Raw genomic sequence first — 22,134 nt, 5'->3', positions numbered from 1 at the left:
ACCGAGGGATCGAACCTTTGTTGTGCGAACCGAGGGATCGAACCTGTGTTGCTCCGCATCGTCTTGCTTCCAAGGCGAGCGCGTTGCCTCTGAGCTATCCTCCTGAAGATCTGAAGTACATTTAATGATACAGAAAAAGAACTATTGAGCAAGTCTGATTTCATCTTCATCCGAATAACTGGACACTGTCGTGGTTATACAAGAGCTAATATATTTAAAGGGATGGAATTACTCAGAATGTAGCAGCACTATTCAATAACCCAAAGTGCTTAAGCATAGTTAATCTGAAAATACTACACTTCTCACCATTGGGACAGTACTGCCACTTCTCACAGAGGCTTTTACACCTTTTATGGGGTAGCACTGATCCAGCCTACCGGACAGCTTCACTTTTAATGGCACTTCTCAGTAGGGCTGCTATACTTCAATAGGAAATTACCAACACTACCCCACAGGGAATTGCATACTCTTGATGCCACCGAAGCAGCACTTCCACCCACCACAGCTGCTTTATTTTTAATGGCACAGTGCGTGTACTTCTCAGCCACCCTTCTTTACATTTAAACAGACCAAATTGTCATTTCTCAGCAGGACTGCAACACTATGCCATTGTGTTCTGTATGTTGAGTGCTTCTCCACTGCCAATGTGGGTTCATGGCACTCTCCCAGTGTCTAAATAGTACATCTGGCTACATTCAGTTGGCAACAGGCATGTCCCAGGCTGCCTGCTCTCCATAAACTGCCGCTCAGGATGTTGGAAGCCGTCATGGGGCAAGCGAAAGAAGGCTTGTGCCTGTAAGATATCAGAATAAATAATTGTCTTCCCAGATGGGTGACTGACTCCATTAATATACATGGGGTCACTGAGATGACGTTCAGTTGTGAGATTACCAGCAACGGGTATACTATGCTCCAAGGAGTGAGGTGCCTACTCAATATATCACACTGTTTAAAGGGGTGAGACACATTCTGAATGCTTGCCCAAAGAGCCTTGGCCAGAATTTCACACTGCAGAAGTGAGCATGTGATCCCGGGTTTGCAGCCCACACACGCACAGGGGATTCCCATGCTCCCACTTGCGAGATTTGCACCAAATAAGTGAGATTGTGCTCTAAGGTAGGAGGCACATGCACAGTTTCTGCTCTGAGGTTTGACACATTCACAGGATGGGCCGGCATTTCGTTCTCCCATCCTACTCTCTACCTTTTGAGGGCTACTACAACCTGGATGATTATAGAGGGGTGGAGTAGGGGCAGTGATGGCCTACTGGAATGCAACTGGAAGGCTGAAACCTCCTACTTTCTTGACTTTAGTAAATGCAGTACATGCTAGCCAATGTTTCCACTGTTCTGTGCCCCACCCCCTTGCACCAAGTTGGCGACTACGTGCAAATACGTTCATATAACTGCTGGTGATGTCACTTCTTACATTTGGGCACCCCCGGGAAATTCATAAGTCGGCTCCCCTGGTGGTGTGAGAGGAGAGACAGCATGAGGTGCACCAGAAAGTATTCACACACTAAAGTTCACAGACCGCAGCAGCAGTGACTCAGTGCACACCTGGGGATAGCTGCTTATAATGAAAGCTGTTTTCAATGTGGATTGAGGCTGAAGGTAAATTACTCACGGGCACACTTCGCGCCCTGGTCTTCGGCTCGGGCGTCCCCGTAGAAACCCTCGTGGCATCTCTCGCACCGGTTTCCTGCTGTGTTGTGCAAACACCTGAGGCAGTTGCCGGACAGTGAGTCGCAGTTTCCGATGGCAGTGGGGTCCACGTTGCCGCTGCAGTCACATGGGTCACATGGGCGGACTGGTCCGTGACGCCCAAGAGGGTCTCCATATAACCCCTCATCGCAGACTTCACAGCGTCGACCTAGGAAAGAGGGAAGATCGCAGAAGCGTAATGAGATGTATTGATGACGTGTACAGTCCTACATTGCAATCCAGAGGCTCCCCTGGGGGGTTGTTTCAGAACTCAAGGTGCCATTGCTTCAGCCCTTCTTTCACCCAAGATCCCCAGTGTACTCACCTTTCTTCAATTCTCTATCCCATCTCAGCACCTAAGTATTGCACTTTACCACATTCCTATTGGAGGGCAATGTTCTCTCCCACATCTGGGTCTTTATGGATTTTAAGCTTTACCACATCTCTACTCAATGGTCTCTACCTCTAGCCCATCTTTACTCAAGGGTCTCTAACTCTAGCAAATCTCTTCTCAAGGGTCTCTACCTCTAGCGCATCTTTATTCAAGGGTCTCTACCTCTAGCACATCTTTACTCAAGGGTCTCTATCTCTACCACTCCTCTACTCAAGGGTCTCTACCTCTAGCACATCTTTACTCAAGGTTCTCTACCTCTAGCACATCTTTACTCAAGAGTGTCTAACTTTAGCACATTTCTTCTCAAGTGGTCTCCAGCTCTAGCACATTTCTACTCATGAGCCTCCACTCAAATAGCCTCTAGCTGTAACACATATCTATTCAGGGGTCTGTAGCTCTACTACATCGCAACTCAAGGGTCTCCGGCACATCCATATCAAAAGGTAACTAGCTCTAGCACACCTCTTATCAAGGGGCTCTAGCCCATCCCTATTCAAATGGTCTCTAGTTCTACTACATCTCTACTTATGGGTTTCTGGCTCTACCACCCCTCTACTCAGGGGTGTCTAGCTCTAGCACATCCCTATTCCAATGGTCTCTAGTTCTACTACATCTCTACTTATGGGTTTCTGGCTCTACCACCCCTCTACTCAGGGGTGTCTAGCTCTAGCCCATCCCTATTCCAATGGTCTCTAGTTCTACTACATCTCTACTTATGGGTTTCTAGCTCTACCTCCCCTCTACTCAAGAGTCTCTAGCTCTAGCCCCCCTCCCTATTCAAATGGTCTCTAGTTCTGCTACATCTCTACCTATGGGTTTCTAGCTCTACCTCCCCTCTACTGAAGAGTCTCTAGCTCTAGCCCATCCCTATTCAAATGGTCGCTAGTCCTACATCTCTACTCAAGAGTATATAGCTCTAGCACATCTCTGCTCAAGTGTTTGCAGCTCTAGCATATCTCTAACCAAGATTCTGTACCACTGGCACATCTCTTCTCATGGGTATCTTCGACCTCTAGCACATCTATACTCAATGGTCTCTACCTCTGGCATATCTCTACTCAAGGATCTCTACCTCTGGCACATATCTACTCAAGAGTATATAACTCTAGCAAATCTCTGCTTAAGCGTTTGTAGCTCTAGCACATCTCTAACCAAGGGACTCTACCTCTGGCACATCTCTACTCAGTGGTCTCTCGCTCTGGCGCATCTCTACTCAATGGTCTCTAGCTCTAGCACATTTCTAATTATAGATCTCTAGATCCATCACAGCTCTACTCAAGTGTCTGTAGCTCTCCAACATCTCTGAAAGGTCTGTAGCTCTACTACGGCTCTACTCAATGTTCTCTAACTCTAGCACATATCAACTTAAAAGGTCTATACCTCTAGCACAGCTTTACTCATGGGTTTCTAGTTTTAACACATCTTTACTTAAGTGTGTTGTGCTAAGCTCTACCACATCTTCATTGGGGGTGGTGGGGCATTTGCTCTACCTATAGATCCCATGCCCTTCAGGGATCTTCAACCTCTCTACTCAAGTGTTTAAGCTTTGCTACCTCTCAAGTGCAGGGTCATTGATGGGTCTCTTGCTCTTCCGTATCCCCACTCCATGGTCTCTAGCTCCACCACATACTTACACCACGGTCACTGGAGGATCCGTGCAGACATATTTCCCCAGATGGATAAACAGGAACATCCATATTTATGTTTCACTTTGTCACTTTCACTCAGAGGCAAGAGTGAGGCTAACGATAGCCTCCACCCTGCCCTGATGTTAGAGAATCGCTCTGAGTGTGATGGGCTATTTATATCTCTGTGCATTCGTCTAAATATTAAATGATGTCCACAATAAGACGGAAAAAGTGCATTCACCAGTGACCCCCTAAGCTGAACATTCATGTCTGTTCTTTTGTGGCCATTTTGGAAGTGTTCTTTCATGGGGAAACAAGTGCTCTGTCTGACCCCAAGAAAAAATACATACAGGAAAATCCCGGCTATGGTGTGCATTTTTACCTCGAGCCAAAGAAAGAGCCCCCTGATGCCAACATCACCAGGCGCTTACTCAAGCCGCTGTGGAGTGTTGGGTGAACCCCCCCCCTCAACCCACAGCTAATAGTCTGTAGGTGCAGGGCCATCTTAAGGAACCTTGCGGCCCGGGGCACAGACTCCTTTGGGGCCCACCTCTAAACCAAAGAAATTACGGGATTAAAAAATCCCTGGTCACCGCCTCCACAAATCTCTGTAACCAGTACCTAACAAATTGAGCTATCTTCTGAGCAATCATGGCGTTCAAATTTATCAACATGAATTTCTACTTTCAGTATGCCACAGAAGGTTGAGAATACTACAGCAGCCGTGCTATCATGACTGGACAAACTGGGTACGCAAAAGCTTTATAGGATTAATGGATCCGAGCAAAATATACTGGTCAGCAACAGCCTGGCTGCAGGTTCTGCACCTCGGCAGCACACCATAAAACATGGAATGTGTTATTTAAGGTTTGTTAAATAAATGGGCACCAACTGATTTCAATCAGGCAGCCATGTGGGGGCCCCTTCAAGGGTGGGGCCCCAGGACTTTTGCCCCTTTTGCCCTCCCATAAAGACCTTTCTGTGTAGGTGGCCATGTTCGTCAGGTGATTTGGTAACATGCCTTTGTCCCTCCCCAGTCATCAGGGTCACATGCAGGCTGGGAAGATGAAGGAAAGGATTAATTTGGTAAATAGTATCGGGGGTTTTCCTTTATGGATGGGACTTCCATCCACCTGCGACAATTGTGAATATTTCGGACCTTGAAGAGGGGGGAGTTCTTTTGATTTATTTATTTACTGTTTGCTTGTTAGGCGCTTATACAGGAAGTAAATACTGTTTCAAAGCACCCACAGGGCAACAGGGAGGAGACAAGGTGATGTGAAAAGTAAACAATTAATGTAATTAAATAAATAAGAAATATTAAATACAGCGGGTGGGGGACAAGCCTACTATGCCTTGTGAGTGTTCAGAGCGTGCAAGTGCAGAAGGGAGAGGGAATGGGATAGGTGCTGCGGTGCTCATGGGTGAGCAACAGGTGAAGTGCAATGTAGGGTAAGTGCAAGCCACCATGGAGGAGGGTGAGCCGAGGCAAGTGCTGAGGATGACAATCTGGGGGCAATTTGGTGAGGGAGGTCAGGGCCCCAAGGATGCATAAGAGTTCTGCACACCAAACAAGCAACTGTGTGATTAGCAGAGGATAGTGAGGGGAGGAGGAAGAGGTAAAGATGAAGGTCTTGTGGAGCTTCCAGAATTTAAGAAAGTCCTGCTCAAGACGAAGGAAGAAGACAACAAATTAACCCGTGATGCACGGGGTAATGGATGAGGGGATGCGGGTGCTGGCATGCTCAGTGCAGAGATCACTGATTTCACTGGATTGACTACATGCAGACATGAAAAGAGTTCCAGGATGAACACCGACTACACAGATCACGTGACTTTGCACAGGGTGCGTTAGTGGACTTGGCTTGAGATAAATTGAGATCCTCTGCACTCCGTCACTTGATAGATACCGCATTCTTTTTCTTGACGGACATGGAATAAGATAGAGACAGGTTATTTTCAATAAATGTCAATAACTGCAAAATGCAAAGAAGCAAACAAATGCCACTGGTTAGAGATTGCTTGGAACCAAACAAAGATCTAAGAATGGACACTGCATGAAACCAAGGAAAGGTTAATGGAGAGACACTGAATGGAGCCAAGCAAAGGTCTATGAATGGACACTGCATGGGGTCAAGGAAAGGTTGATGAATAGGCATTGAATGGAACCAAGTAAAGGTCAATGAACAAACATTGAATGGAGCCAAGCAAAGGTCAATGGATAGACATTGAATGGAGCCAAGCAAAGCTGAATGGATAGACATTGAATTGAGCCAAGAAAAGGTCTATGAATGGACCCTGCATTAAATCAATGAAAGGTCAATAGCTAGCTATTGAATGGAGCAAAGAAAACGTTTATGAATGGACACTGCATGGAACCAAGGACAGGTCAATGGATAGACATTGAATGGAAGCAAGCAAAGGTCAATGGATAGACATTGAATGGAGTTTGGCAAAGGTCTATGAGGGGACACTGCATGGAACCAAAAAAGGGTCAATGGATAGACATTGAAGGGAGCTTAGCAAAGGCCTATGGATTAACACTGCATGGCATCAAGGAAGGGTCTATGGATAGGCATTGAATGGAACCAAGGAAAGGTCAATGGGTAGACACTGAATGGAGCAAAGCTAAGGTCAATGGATAGACAGTGAATGGAACCAAGCAAAGGTCTATGAAGGGACACTGCATGGAACCAAAGCAAGGTCAATGGATAGACATGTAATGGAGCCAAGCAAAGGTCTATGAATGGACACTCCGAGGAATCAAGGAAAGGTTGATGCATAGGCTTTGAATGGAACCAAGGAAAGCTCAATGGATAGACATTGAATTGAACCAAGCAAAGGTCTATGGATGGATATTACATGGAGCCCAGCAAAGGTCTGTGAATGGACACTCCGTGGAATTAAGGAAAGGTTGATGGATAGACATTGAATGGAATCAAGGAAAGGTCAATTGATAGACATTGAATGGAACCAAGCCAAGGTTAATGGATAGACATTGAATGGAACCAAGCAAAGCTCTATGAATTGACACTGCATGGAATCACTGACAGGTCCATGCATAGACATTGAATGAAACCAAGCTAAGGCCTATGGATGGATAATGAATGGAGCCAAGCAAAGATGTAAGACTAGACACTGCATGGAATCAAGGACATGTCAATGAATAGACAATTAATCGAACCAAGCAAAGGTATATGAATGGACACTGCATGGAATTTGGGAAAGGTTGTTAGGCAGAATCCTGTGCAAAAAGATTAAGAATACAGGAGTAAGCAGTAAACCCAATTGGTAGCAGTCCGCACCACCAGATTTACCTGGTAGATGTGGCTGAGCAGTCAGACTTCTCTCAAGAAGAGTAAGGCAGTATATAGAGTATACACAATAGGGCTAAAAACACAGTGGAACAAGCAGACACTGACGAGAGCTTTGTAGCAAAAGTGTATAATTATTTATTTAACACACTTTAGTAAATACACTAGCATTATAAGTCAAAGCAAGTTCAAAACACAATCAGAAAGTATATACACCTCCACTAGCAATTACTAGACAAGTCTAAGTTAAAACACCACTTTTTGTCAAAACAGAGGTGAGCGTGTAGCTTAGATGGCACTCCAATAATTAGGTTAAGGGGAGAGAAAAAGGCAGAGCATAAAATAAAACAATTCCCAACACTTTTCTATGTCCAAAGCAAGTCAGTGAAGGCAGCATACACTGTAGAGCCAAAGTTCATAGGCCAGGCTCACTTTAAATGGAGCAACGCCAAATGTGCCTAGGATGACATGGTTTAAAATGCACTAAAAGTCTTTGCAGAGTGTTCAAAAGAGGATGGGGTGATTCGAGAAGTAAAGTTAGAAGGTCTGGAGCCAACCCAGTTGGAAAGCCAAGGATTTAAGGGTCACCTTTAGCAATCCGAAGAAAGGGAGGCCAGGTGGAAAGGGAGGCTTAAAGAGAGAGGAAGCTCCAGCGGCGGCAGTTGTTCCTGGCAGTGGATGCAAGTTGTGGTTCCGACCAGGGGAAGAGAAGATCTCGTCAAGGAGGAAACTTGTCGTCGTTGCACTGTCCAGGGAAGAGACCAGCCACAGAGTTTGTCGGTAAAAGGTGCATTCCTTTTATTCGCGGTCAAAGTGGTGAAGCTTGGCTATCCGGTCGCCGGGGTGCTTGGCACGGGCGAGTCGACCAAGAGACGTCTTTGGAAGGTGAAGTGGCGAACGTTGATCCCACCAGCTCAGAGGGAGAAGACTATTCCAGCAGAAGATCTCCTCTTGTCGTCGGGAAAGTGGTGAGGTCGTTGCAGCAGGGCTCCACCGGTGGTGTCGTCGTTGCAGATGGCTTAGCTTCTTCCCTCTTCGGATTCTTAGGTCCTGTGGTGACTTCTAAAGTTCCAGTCCCAAAAGCCTTGCTTTTATGCAGAAAAACCCCCATTCAACAGCCTAGCTGTCACTCAATCATGCTAAGTGTTGAGCCGGGCGGCTCACAACTGGGCCAATCAGAATAGAGTGTGACTTGAGTTGCTAAGGCAATGCACTCCAGGGTGCCAATTCCCCTCCCCACACATCCTGTGGAACCCAGACACAGTGGCACCATTTGGAGGGCTTTTGTGGAGAAGCCCGCCAAAAAGTGGAACAAAGGGCGTACACGAACGCCATTTTAGAAAAGAGTTCTGGCAAAAAGACCCAAGCGTGGATTTAATATTAAATAAATAAACCAGCGGTATCTTTAACATTGCACCAAAAAGTGGTGCGTTTAAAATCAATGGGAAAATCCCATAGGAAATATTCCGGGGGAATATTTTGCGTGGTAACCACTGCCACCAGCTAGAAACACGACAAGGGGGGACTGGACCCCTTCCAGTACTTCCACAATATGATGGTTTGTACTGGTTCTGTTCACAATTTAGGACTAGTAAAGCCAATGGTGACTTTACATGCCCTGGGAGACAGTAGTCAGTCCCAGGGTATGGAGTCTATGTTTGGGGGTCACTATGACACCCCTGTGTTACTGCACTGAGGGTGCTGTGTAACACATACACAAAAAATAGATGACACCCTATGGAGTAAAGGACCCCATAGCCCACAAGCAGACAAATAGTCAGAGACATACCTCAAATCATGCCTAACAGTGGGAGTAAAAGAGTCTCACTCTTAGCAGGAGAAAAAAATAAACCCCAAAAATCCAGCAGAGCTGCTGGGGAAATCAGCCTTATAAGAGAATTCTCCCTAACAAAGGTTGATCAATAGGCATTGAATGGAACCAAGGAAAGGTAAACGTATATACATTGAATGGAGCCAAGCAAATATCAATGGATGGACATTGCATGGAATCAAGGAAAGATCTATGAATGTACACTGCATGGAATCAAGGGCAGACCAATAGATAGACATTGAATGGAACCCAGCAAAGGTCTATGATGGATACTGCATGGAGCCACGTAAAGGTCTATGAATTGACACTGCATGGAATCAAGGACATGCCAATGGATAGACATTGAATGGAACCCAGCAAAGGTCTATGGATGGATATTGCACATAATCAAGGAAAGGTCGATGGATAGGCATTGAATGGAACCAATGAACGGTCTATGGATGGACACTGCATTGAGCCAAGCAATGAATGGACACTGCATGGAATCAAGGACAGGTCAATTGATAGACATTGAATGGAACCAAGCAAAGGTCGATGGATGGACACTGCATGGATCTATGAAAAACACAAGGGATGGGCAATGCCTCGGACCAATCAGAAGTCAATTGATGGGCACTGTGAGAACCAAGCAAAGGTCGTTGGAGGGACACTGCATGGAACGAAGCAAAGGTCAAAGGAAGTGAAGTTAAGTGCAGAGCTAAATATTTAAAGATCTGCTGGGAGTTATTAGCTTAGAGGGGGAATCCTTCAGGCTCGCAAATAGCATAGTTGACTATAAATAGAATGTAGTCATTCATTACTTTCAAGGGGTCCCATTCAATCCATCGCGCTACAAGAGATAGGCACATTGATCGTGGGAAGAGGGTACCTGGGTACATTTTCTACAAAGTTTTCTGGAAGATTGGAAAGCTTGCACAAAGTTCCCTTAAATAGCGTCAGGCAAACATAAATTGGGGATGTACATGATCCCGGGTCTTGACCATCCATAAATGGGCAGCTGTGAAGTGGGAATGGACCATTTCCAGCTCTGTTCATTGGAAGGGCTTTGAAATAGAAACTGGAACCTGGTCTCTGCATTCTCTTCTGTGTTTTTCTCGACTTTGTATGATAAGCCTTGTCCTGGCTTTCAGCTTCAGGAATAACCTGCATAAGGGCAGGGTTCTTCTGGGTGGCTTCAATATCTGGGGACTCTTGAAGGTCCTTCACCACCTGGGAGGGAAGCTTAGGACATTTGGTGGAAACCTCTTTACCCTTCCATTCAGTAAGGGGTAGTTTGGGAACTTGAGTATGTGTTAGTCCCATTATTGTTATTGATTGAAAAAGACCATAACATCATTCTGGTATTCATGAAGCCCTACTCCAGCAACCACATCAATGCAATGATTAGTGACTACTCCAGACTTTGGTGCAATCTGCCCTTATTTCCCCCTATGGACTAGTATTTTAAAGTGTGTCTTGAACAATACCCAAGGTCCAGAGGATACTACCAATTGTTAGTGCTATATAGATGAAACCTGACTGCCCCAGAGGTACCCCAGTAAGAAAACGTAGCCTTAGAACCCAAGCGGACTAACTTGAGAGAGAAAGGGGGAGACAATTTATGTAGGGTAAACTCTGTCAGATTCTGTCCATCCCATCACTGACACCATTTTGTCACAAGACAGATCTAATGGAGAATGCGAGATAGATGAGTAGTTTAACACCTTTTTTTGTTTACTAATATAATTTAGTACTTGATAAAACGGTCAAGCCAATGGCATCAGTTAATGTTGAAAAATGACATTGTTTCTGCTTACTTCAGTCCAGGAAGCCCCTACACAGTTAGATTTTAAACTGATTCACAGTGAATGTTTATACATGAAAGTTAAGAATAAATGCAATGCATTATGCATGATACATCTAACAATACATTAAAAGGTTAATCTTGTGTTATACTACTGCAAGCTGGTTAGCTGACACATTTACATAACATTCTATCAGACTTTTCTTTTTTACTGTTTTTGTACATCAGACAATCTCTATGTGGCTAGATTTGTAAGCACTTTAATCAACATTAACAAAGCCAAAAGGTGTATTTCTTAAGGCTTATTATGACAACCTGAGCAGTTTCCCAAAGTAATGATCAATTCATCAATTTCCTAGTGTATTCTTGGGCAATCTGGGTATAAAATACTTGCTGCTGCCATACTGGGCAGTTTTCCTGATCTGTATTTGTTTGCTGTATGGAGGAGGTGGAGGAATACCTATGGCGGTTAGGGAACTAACATGAAGCGATGTATACTTAGGTAAGCGTGTCAGGAACGAGGAATGCCTCAAAATCCACGTGAAGGAGTCCTAAACTAAATTCCATAACTTTGTACAATCCCTGTTCTAAGCCACTTAATTCTTGGGAGTCCATACCCCGGAAAGAATCCTTCAATGTACTCACAGTCTCACAGTGGTTTTAAGTGCCACAGCAAAATTCTTAACTTTGTTTGTGCAGAGGATTGAAATAAAAAGCAGTCAGCGACTGTAGCCTTGTGACATGCTCCTACCGGGGAAAGACCAGTCAACTAAACCTCCTTACCACAGGATTTTCTTTAACGCTTACCAAAACATGCCATTACACTTTCATCCTATTATCCTAAAGGCTGCTTTGTGTAGACTGTCCCCCACTCCTACTTGCGTACTTTTCAGGCTGCAGTAATAGTTGCCCTTCCAATCAAGGCCGGCCCTCCTTAACGTGAGCCTGCTACATGCTGCGTTTGGCTTCTCAATGTTGAGTTTTCTCTTTGGCTCTGTTGGCATTGCAGCTACTGCTAGGATCAGGATTGTGGCTGGCACTCCCAGCAGGCACCGTTAGCTTCTGTGTCAAAGCCCCCTGTAGCTTCCTTGCTCTGGCCTTTTCGCTAAGCTTAACTCTCTTGCAGTGTGGCCATTTGTCTTAACCTCCTCCTGTTCGTAAACTCTACCAGAATGTGTCCTATCTATCTTCCACTCTCTTCAGTTTTGTCCTATTTTTCTCACAGTTGCAACACCAACTCCCTGGCACACTGCCCTAAATTCCACACAGTCTAGGGATTTCGGGGTCCTTTTACACATTGGCTTGGGGGCTCATTGCTTCAATGAGCATTGTGACTGGCTGGTCCATTTCCCCATCAGCCTGGGGTGACTTGATTGGTGTAGGCTAATTGGTTCCCCCTCCTCCTGCCCTTGTGTATACAGGTTTTCTGTCTCTGTTGATGATTCAATTTGTCTTAAGCCCTGGTGAGTTTAGGGCCCTTTAGGAACGTGCATATGTAATGGATGGGATCACACAGAATAACTCCAAATCCAAATAACCGAACCAACTCAGGAAGATGGCAAAGTACTGTTTTATTAATAATCATCTAAAACAGGGAGTTTACAATGAACATCAATGGACGTACGCTCAGGTTCTCTCAGCGATCTTTTCGCAAACAATAGCTTTTATACCAAAAATACATCAGAGGTGACGCGATTCTACGTGGTGTAGAGCAGGTCCCAAATGCAGCCCGCACTCCAACCATCCATTTTGAAGTACCAGGAACGTTCAGACCAAAATATGTGATGTATGATGAGCAAATAAACCAGCAAAGAGCCGCAGTGGGTCTCTGTCCAGTACCTATCAGAAGAACAGCACCTATTGAAGTACCGATACCAAGGAAACCATGGACAGTAAGGTACCCATTGAGAAAACCATATCAACAAATGAATCGAAATGAAGATCGTCTAAGTACAGTCCATGAAGAAACCAAAAAGGTTTTAATTGAAGACGAATAGTGATGACATGAGAACCCCGACTGACTCACATATAGAAGAAATGACGACCAGAGAATGACATGAAGAGACGATAAGTGCCATGGGCTAGGGATGTTGTGAACCCAAAGTGAAAGGACAATGTCAAATGTAAGAAGCTTAAGCCATGAGCATGATGAAGAAATTCAACCAGTTTACGCATGTACATATGCTTGGAACCGCAAGAAAGCTAAGAAAATCGTGCAGCTTGCTATGCTTAGTAGAAAGATATTGCGGCAAGTGCCACCTATACATATCTAACTCAAAGGAAGCACGTTATGTAAGTACATTTCCACTTTGCACCAGAAGCAGAATTAGCCAAAGCTTACTAAAGACCACAAAAGGAAAGCTTCATATTTAGCAAAGTCGGGAATAAGCGGCAGAAACAAAACTCAGCAGAGGCAACTCATGCCAGAAAAGGCCAATGTCATATCAGTAGAATAGACGAACAGTTGCTACAATTAATTGAAGCGAAGAACAGAATATCCTGCTCGGAAAGGTAAAGATAAGAAAACGAAGGCAGGTGGTGGGTGAAACGAAAATCAAATACACGAATTACATGAAGAAGAGGCAAATTCACGGTGTCTGAATCACATGACCAGCCGAGCAAGCAGAAGTGAGACTTTCACACCTACGCATGGCAGCAGGCCAGGCGAAGATATCAGAACTTTTCCAGACAGGAGATGCAGTCTCGAGGCCAACCACAGTGAAATAATTGACACATGGCCACTAAAGTGATGATTGATTGTAACAATAATTGGAGGAAGGCTGGGGGATCTAAGGGGCACTCTGCAACTGGCCAACCATTCTGCATGCTGCTAAGCAAAGTGGAAAAGTATGAGTGGGGTTGATGCCAACCGAATCACAATGGACCAAGTAATCTAGGGTCCTATAGTAAGTAGAACCAATAGGGCATCATACTTTTAGTGATGTCTAGAGGAGCCATTTTGAAGGACAGCTTAGATGCCCCACCTGATAGTGTTTACCCAATCCCTTTACTCCGTTACCATATAAAGATATAGTACCTATATTAAAGTTACCTTTCCTGAACCAATAGAAGTTTATGTCAACTTTTAAGTCTTACACGTCAATGATAACAAGTTTTCAGTATAAATGTTATGTTTTTATCAAGTTTGTTGGAGTTGTGAAGCGAGAGAGAAGATCACGCATACACTGATATTCATGAGACTCCCCATTTTTTGTACTTGTCATTAAACGGACTCCCTTAGCCAAACCGTTGAGTTGTCATTATTGATTTGGTGTTGGAGTATTAATCTGCACCCACATCCATCTCAAGGGTGCTGCTATCTTGTTTTAATGTGCTTCTGGGCAAACCCCGACTCTATGGGCCGGTTGGGGCTCCCAGAGCACACTTGGTAGCAGAGGATGGTTATCGATTATCGATTAGATAAGACACCATTGACCGTCGACATAAAGTAACTCTAGGTCCTCGGCAATATTATGAGTCCTTTGCCATCTGGCTGAGTAGACCGTGAAGCTCCCAGTAGACAGTGGTTAGAGTAAAAAATAGAATCTGCAGACAGAGGTTTTAAGGGACCTGTGTTTCCCTACATAACCCCTTCCCACACCTATGGGCAGCTGAATGAGCGAACGGAAGGCGAGGCGGTGACGAAGGCGGTGATCCCGAGCACCCAGAGAGGAAACATGTGAATGGTGAGTGAAAAAGACTAACCGCTTTGGTAAAAAGTGCATGCCTTTGAACAAGTAAGGGAAAGGTAACCTAGGGAGGCGGGAAAGCAAAATATAGTCCGAAAGTAGAGTAGGATGTATATATATATAGGGGGAAGGAAATAGTGACTTAAAGGGTGATTAAAAGTAGTAAAAGAGGATATCGGGGAGGACACCCGAGAAGAGTGAGGATACTGGAGAGGACAACCGAGAAGAGAGAGGATACCGGGGGGGACACCCGAGAAGAGAGAGGATTTGCCTAATTCCTACGCTTTAATATAGCGGCTAGAAGAAACTTGCATCCATAGTCATGAATAAAGAGGAACAAATAGGTCAACACGGCAGTTAAAGACGCTTGTGAAAGGGATGAGTTTAAACTCCATGTCAGGGTAATATTAGAGGCAGAGGTCTGTAACCTGCTGGAGTTTGTCCAGTCTGTGAACGTCTGTCTTACGTGTTATTTGTTGTGACTTCATAGGAACACATTTTTTTCCTTCGAAGAACTACCATAAAAATTACGCGATTGGATACTTAAAATATTGTAGAATGCAACCTGATGTTTATTGAGTAAAATAGAAGATATAACATTTTGTGAAAAACAGGATTGGAGCTTGCGACGATTGGTGCTCGCTCATATTGTTGGAATTGTTTAAGTAACGAAAGACATTAACAAGTGTTGTATAAAGAGAAAGTGAACAGATTTAAATATGGAAGAAATGACTCCATTAGTACACCTGTGCAAACAGTTGCCAAAACATTCACCAAAGATGAAAAAGTACAGTGCAGAATGGGTTAAAGGAACCACAAACAAAATGTTTATGCCTTGGCCACAGGGTGGATCATTATCTAAAACGGTCCTGCAACACACGACAATATATTTGCATGCCACATATAAGGGCAAAAAGTTAGACAAACGCCTAGCTAGTGTAGAGTTGTGGAAAATGTACCAATAGGATAAAGAGGAGGAGCCACCATTTGATTGCATACTTAATGTATGCATAGAGGGGCGTGAGACGCCTTCAGCGCCGCCCGCCCAGTCTGAAACAAAAATTGAAGACAGTAAGGATGAGGGGTTATACCCGCTCAGAGAACTTAAAGCAGCCACAGGGTATAGCAACCCGACATTTGAGTCACCTACGCAAACGAGTGATGAAAATCTAGGCAAAGATAAAGATAGAGATATCACCTCCAAAGTCCAGAGGGACAAGGAGAGACGCGGGCATGAGAGAAAAAAACAGACACACGCAAGTACATCTCTCGATACAGAGAGAGAAGGCAAAAGATGGAAAGGAAATGAGGATAGAACTGATGAGATAGCATTCACACAAAACGAGTGGATGGGAGGGCAGATTTTATTGAAACCTGATGGTAAAGGCATAGATGACGTGAAACAAAAAAGAGAAGCTAGACGATTTACAGAGAAAAGAGAAGGAAAAGTAAAAAGGATTGCAAGACGAAAGAATAAGGAAAAAAGATAGGCAGGGACGAGAACATTTATATCGCGAAGAACAAGAAAGGCAACCCGATCGTAAACAGAGAGCAGCCAATGATCAAGACAGACAGGAGCAGCGAAGGATAGAGGAAGAACAAAGAATACATAAGAAAAGAATAAAGAAACAAAGGGATGAGGAAATCCGATGGGCAAATGAACGTAAAGATGCAAACAAAGAGGAAGAAGATAGGGTCAGAGAAGAAGCGGGAAGGCGCAGAGAATTCAAAGATGATGTAGAATGTAAGCAAAGACAGAGAGCACATGATCTTGAATATCTGGAAAGGGAGGTTAAAAAACCTGAGCCAGTAGTAGACTGGGAAGATATAGAAGAATTCTTTCCTGAGTACGATTCAGTAGCAGGTACGTCTAGGGCGAATATCGAGGATGACTTTCACACCAGAAGCACCGGAGAGACGATCAATAGAATATATGATAAAATGGGGCTATAACAAATGGGGCTCCCAAGGGGGAGTGGGAAGATGAGCGCCCGGAGAGCACTCAGCTTTACGATACTGAGGATGTCTCCCGAAGAAGTGGAAATAGAGAACTGTTCCTAGATAGGTTGGAAATAAGTAGGAGCAAAGAGGATGCAAGAAGGTGCACAAGTTGGGCGCAGACAATGTCTGACACCGAAAGAGAGGAGCATTTGGAAAAGGAGGAAGAGAGAAGATGCGAAAAGCGATTCTCAGGAGGGAAAGGGATAAGATGGTTAGATTCTAGTGGGTCTGCACCGAGGGCATCAGAATCAGCCACGCAGTCAGCCCGACACAAAGAAGTATCTCACGGTCAGAGGGGGCTGTCTCCACCACCCTATGTGAGCCGGCTAAGGACATTGCCAGGCAGGCGGCGATGCTGGAATATTACTCCTGCAATAGACAGGAGAACAATGAGAGAAGAGAGAGAGGGCTAAGCGTCCCAATTTCCGTTGCTCGAGAAAGGTGGCACAAGACCACAGTATATTTCATGGTCACACATGGATCTGGAAAATCTGAAAAATAAGCTTCCAATGTTGACCTTGGGAGCCGGACAATGGATACACGAGCTAGAAAAAATAAAGGCAGGGAACACGTTAGCTAGAGGGGATATCAAAGGTCTCTTAATCGCCATACTTGGTGGTAGAGCAGATGATATATGGACACGGGCAGGGCAACCTGGTGTGACCACAGTTAATACCGCGCATGACGGAGCTCCATTTAACAATTGTAGAGCTGCGGTATGGAAAGCATTATGATTGCTACATCCGGATACTTCCGACATCGGAGCTATCATGACTCGAAAAATGAAGGAGTCGGAAGACCTGTTGATTTACATCCAGAATTTCCAAGACACGTGGGTACTGGAGACTCGGGAATCTTGGGGGAAATCTATACCCATGTTCTACCATATATTTTGCAAAGGGCTGCCAGATCCGGTACAGAACCAGCTCAAGAAATTGGTAGGAATCGAGGCCAAACCGTGGTCGGAAATACAGCTGACCATCGCTCATTATTGCAGCCTACTGCAAGAAAAGAATTGCAAAAAAGAAGCTGCATGAAAGGGTGAAGAGGCAAAATCAGTGCAGAAGAAATTGTCAAAATACACCCTTGAAGGGGCAATGATAACTAGCACAGACAGATCAAGCATGCAACAAGCCATAAATCCACAACAAAATACTCAGGGCAATACAGAGTTTTACCCCAGGGGAAGATGATTTAGAGGAAGCGGATGGCAGAGCAATAAAGGAGGTTTTCAGAGTAATCAAGGAGGCTTTCAAAACATGCAAAATGGCAATCAAGATATGTCAAATGGGCAAATAATCAGACCACCGCCAGTATGCTGGTTGTGTGGCATGACAGGGCATCTAGCACGCACATGCAGAAGTCAAGGCATGTTGCAAAACGACCAAGGAACAAGAGCAGGTATGGTGAATCCACCTGTGTTTTTACAGCAGGGAGGAAATGGAGTTGCACAGAATCACGGTGCAACAACAAATGCCAGGAGCACTGCAAAGCTCGCAACCTCAGAATTCAATGAGTTTCCCACACGGACAGTCTCAACAGTCGTCAATGCAACTGTCACAGACAGTAAGTGCAGGGCATGCTGCAAACCCAGGAATGAGGAGTAACACTGGCGATGGGGGAAGTCCATTCCCACAGGATGGGACAAAATTATATATGAACTAGAACAGCTCACTGGGAACCCTGATGTGTTCTATCCTATCAGTGACACCAGACCCTCATCAGGAACCAAGGGTGGATGTCGTTATAGGGGATAAAGAATATTTCTTCTTAGTTGATACGGGTGCAACACGTTCGTGTATACGTGAAGGCAAGTTTTCCTTGTCCAGCGATGCTATAAATACTCAGTTTCACAGGAGCTACAAGTCGTGTTCCTTGTACAAAAGCACTTCCAGTCTCTATAGGAGAATGTGATATGATTGTACCACTATTATATTCATGACAAACCCCAGTAAACATCTTGGGTCGAGATCTAATGATAAAGTTAAACATGACAATCTCGTTCACAGAGGAGGGCATAGTATGTTCAACTCCAGGAATGCATTATTTGAACGTATGTGAAATTATTAGAGCATACGCAGGACACACAGCTAAGAGGGCTGTACCATTAGAGGCTGAAATATTTGTGTATGGAATACGTGTGCTAATGGCAGGGCTGCCAGACCTTGCTGAGAAAACGATGAGGACCCCAGATGTATTTCTATTCAGGCCAAGAATATCTATGCACGAGGAAAAGAGACAAGTAGTTCCCTTGGTGATACACACAGCTGCAATACGAGGGGAAATGGCTTTGATTGACGGTTGTGATGATGAAGGCCGACAATGGTGCACAGTAATCGCCATTGAAAAAGGGTACAGATTGATTGACCTCACTGATGATGATCTGTTTGACGAGCAAGCAGATGGGGGAGAAACAGCAGTTGAGGTAAATCTCACTTTTTCGGTGAAAATGATCAAAAAAGAAGTGCCGCAGGGAATGATGTTGGCACAGAACCATCTTGAATATTTCGAGGTTGACATGGCCCATGTGCCTGTCTCAGTGTGGTCCACAGGTCTCTATGACGTAGGCTTATTGAAAGGAGTCAGAGAAGTGAAAATTAAACTGAAGCCAGGAGCAATTCTACCAAAAGCACGACAATATCCCATGTCCAGGGAGGTAGATGAAGGAATGTTTAAGACAATTTCGGTACTGATGGAACAAGGCATCTTAGTGATGTCAGAGTCGTCATGCAATACTGCAGTTTACCCTATCAAAAAATCAAAAGGAGGGTCTTGGCGTTTAATTCAGGATTTACACCCAATACATTATATTGTTGAGGCCGAGTTCCCTTTAGTCCCTAATCCGGCTACAATTCTATGTAATATACCTGTTGAGGCAAAATATTTCACGGTGATTGACTTGAAAAATGCCCTTTTCTCAATCCCATTGCACCGAGACTCGCAAGATCTGACGTTGTTTATGTTCAGACAAATGCGTCTGAAGAGCACGAGGCTACCCCAGGGGTACTGTGCGTCTCCTTCTATTTTCAACAGAGTCTTGCAGATGGACCTAAGTAATATTGCATTAGAAAGTGTTGGCTTACAATATGTTGATGACATCTTAATTTGCAGCACGACTGAAGAGAGATGCAGACACGATTCTGTTCAGCTATTAACTATATTGGCTGAAAAAGGATATAAGGTTGACAAAGAGAAGTTACAATATTGTCAACAAGAAGTGCTATACTTAGGCCAGCTGATCTCACATGAGGGGAAAAGAGTTACCCCAGGAAGGGCTGGAGCCATACTGAACATGGCTAAGCCACACACGATAAAGCAGAAGCAAAGCTTTTTAGGCCTTTGCAATTATGTCAGGGCATGGGTCTTCGACTACAGCTCATATACCAAGCCGTTGCTACAGGCCCTAAAGAAGGCAGAAGTGACGAAAGAAAAGATTGAATGGTCTGAGACCATGGAGGAAGGATTTGCTGAACTCAAGAGAGCCATTTGCACGGCACCAGTTTTAGGGATTCCCAATTATGCAGAGGAATTGTACCTGTTTTCACACACGAATGGCAGCGTTATGATGGCAGTGCTCACACAGAGAACCACATTGGGGTACAAGCCCCTGGCATATTATAGTGGACATTTAGACCCAGTGATGAGGGGTCATTTCCCTTGAGAACAAAGTTTAGCTGCCGCATCGTTCACCATCAAGAAGGATACAACCATCGTGATGGGATGCTCAATGATGTTGTACATCGAAAGGCACATTGACATCTCAGAGAGCTTCTGCTTATGAAGTGATCATATCGAATCCATAGATTAAAAATAGTCAGATGCAAAATAGTGAACCCACCTATGTTCATAGCAGAACCAGTCACTGAAGGAGAGATAATACATGATTATGCAAATTATGAAGAATTCTATGATGAAGTTCCCAGAGTAAAAGAAAATGCATTGGCAGAAGGAGAAATTGGGCCTCATTACACGGAAGACGGTGAGCCATGGCGCTATTAGCGCTATGGCTCATGCCGGTAAAATACCGGCACCGCCTTGGCGGAAAGGGGATTTACCGCCCCATTCCAAGGTTGGTGGGGCGGTAAATCCCCCTTCCGCCATTGCCCTTCCCCATTCCCTTTTCTGCCCCATAGGGCTCTATGGGAATGGGGAAGGCGCTAATTACGGCACCGCAATTTTGCGGTGCCGTAATTAGCTCCGAGGCCCCTGAGCGGGTTGGTTTTTAACGCCTGCAAAAAGCAGGCGTTAAAGCACCAACCTGCTAAGGGACCTCGTAGTAAGGCGGTAATGGTTAACGGTCACCGTTACCATTAACGGTGGCCGTTAACCATTACCGCCTTCCGTGTAATGAGGCCCATTGTTTTTGTTGATGGTTCGAAAATCAATCAAAACGATGGACAAAGATATACAGGTGCTGCTGTAATGAAACACACAGCAAATGGAGAATTTCAAGTGCTTTTTAGTGCACGATTACATCTCATTATTCAGCACAGGCCGCAGGATTATTAGCGTTGATACTAGCGATTGAGAGTCACGCAGACCAGGAAGTAAAGGTGTACAGTGAGTCCGCCTATGTGATGTCCACAGTACACGCAGACTTAGCACGCTGGAAAAGGAGGGGCTACCTCCGAGCAGAATGTACGCCAGTGCAGCACGCAGCCTTATTGGACAGGCTGATTAAGGAACTACAGATTCCACTGGTCATAGCGGTCGTGAAATGCGCCGCCCACATGAAGGGGACGGATTTTATCTCTCGTGGAAATCAAGCAGCAGACACAGAAGCCAAGCGTGTGGCATCCAAGAGCGAGACCATCATGGATGTAGAAGTCACAAATGTAAATTAAAAAATGATTGTCGCACAGAGTGAACCTAAGAGTTACAATAATATGGGACAAACACTGTTAATGGAACTCCAAGGGGAGGCACCACAGGAGTAGAAAAACCTCTGGAAGTAGCGAGGATGTTCTTTAAACCCCTCTGAAAGCTTGTGGTGACAAGACAGCACTGGTAAACCAGTAATACCTATAGCCCTGTTAAAAATAGCACTGGAGCAGTTACACTATCCAGCACACATGACAAAAGAGAATCTAGCGGCAACACTCACTGAATAATAGTTCATACCGAACTTAGCAGAGCACGATGCATTTTTTTAATGGTAAACTGTATAATTTTCCAACAGTTCACGGCTGGGCACACAATAAGAGTAATTAGAGGAGTCATCCCAAGGCCCAATGGACCTTTTCAGCACTTGCATGTCGATTACGTCGATATGATTCAAGTATGTAACTGGTACAGGTATCTAATTGTTGTGGTGTGTGCATTCTCTAGATGGATAGAAGCAGGTCCATGTACATACCCAGACTCTACCTGTGGGACCACATTTCTAGTGAGAGAGATATTTCCTAGGTGGGGGGGTATGTGAAGTCATGATATCAGATAACAGGACTCATTTTGTAAATTAAGTTTGTAAACAGATTAGCTTGTTGCTTGGTATAAAGCAAAGGTTCTTGTCGGCATATCACCCGCAAGGTAACGGAACCTGTGAGAAGCTCAACGGCTTATTAAAGGAGAGGATTGCCAAGTTGAAGCTTACTCTAAGAACGGGATGGTTACATTGTCTTCCTTTGGCACTGTATGCACTCAGGAACCAACCCGGTTCTGACCATCATTTTACGCTGCATGAAATAGCCACAGGAAGAAGAATGCACACTCGCCTGACACCCTGAGACAGAGCTAGATGTGATGCCCAGCCAACAAGAGAAATCTTAGGGTCCGAAATACAAATTTTCTT

The 22,134-nt window shown here is 44.6% G+C and overlaps 1 protein-coding gene across 1 annotated transcript in view; it reads right to left on the bottom strand.

The window, feature by feature from the left end:
• The window catches only part of LAMC3 (laminin subunit gamma 3), a 1,037,231-nt gene that overhangs the window by 393,204 nt on the left and 621,893 nt on the right, over positions 1-22,134 (bottom strand). The window contains exon 14 of the mRNA XM_069609277.1: positions 1,627-1,872. Within this exon, the coding sequence (XP_069465378.1) occupies positions 1,627-1,872 (246 nt within the window). The remainder of the gene's footprint in view (positions 1-1,626; positions 1,873-22,134) is intronic.

This window comes from Ambystoma mexicanum, chromosome 8 (assembly GCF_040938575.1).
Source record: "Ambystoma mexicanum isolate Mex_15411 chromosome 8, UKY_AmexF1_1, whole genome shotgun sequence".
Classification (NCBI taxonomy): Eukaryota; Metazoa; Chordata; class Amphibia; order Caudata; family Ambystomatidae; genus Ambystoma; species Ambystoma mexicanum.
This window is presented reverse-complemented; position numbering and strand designations above follow the sequence as displayed.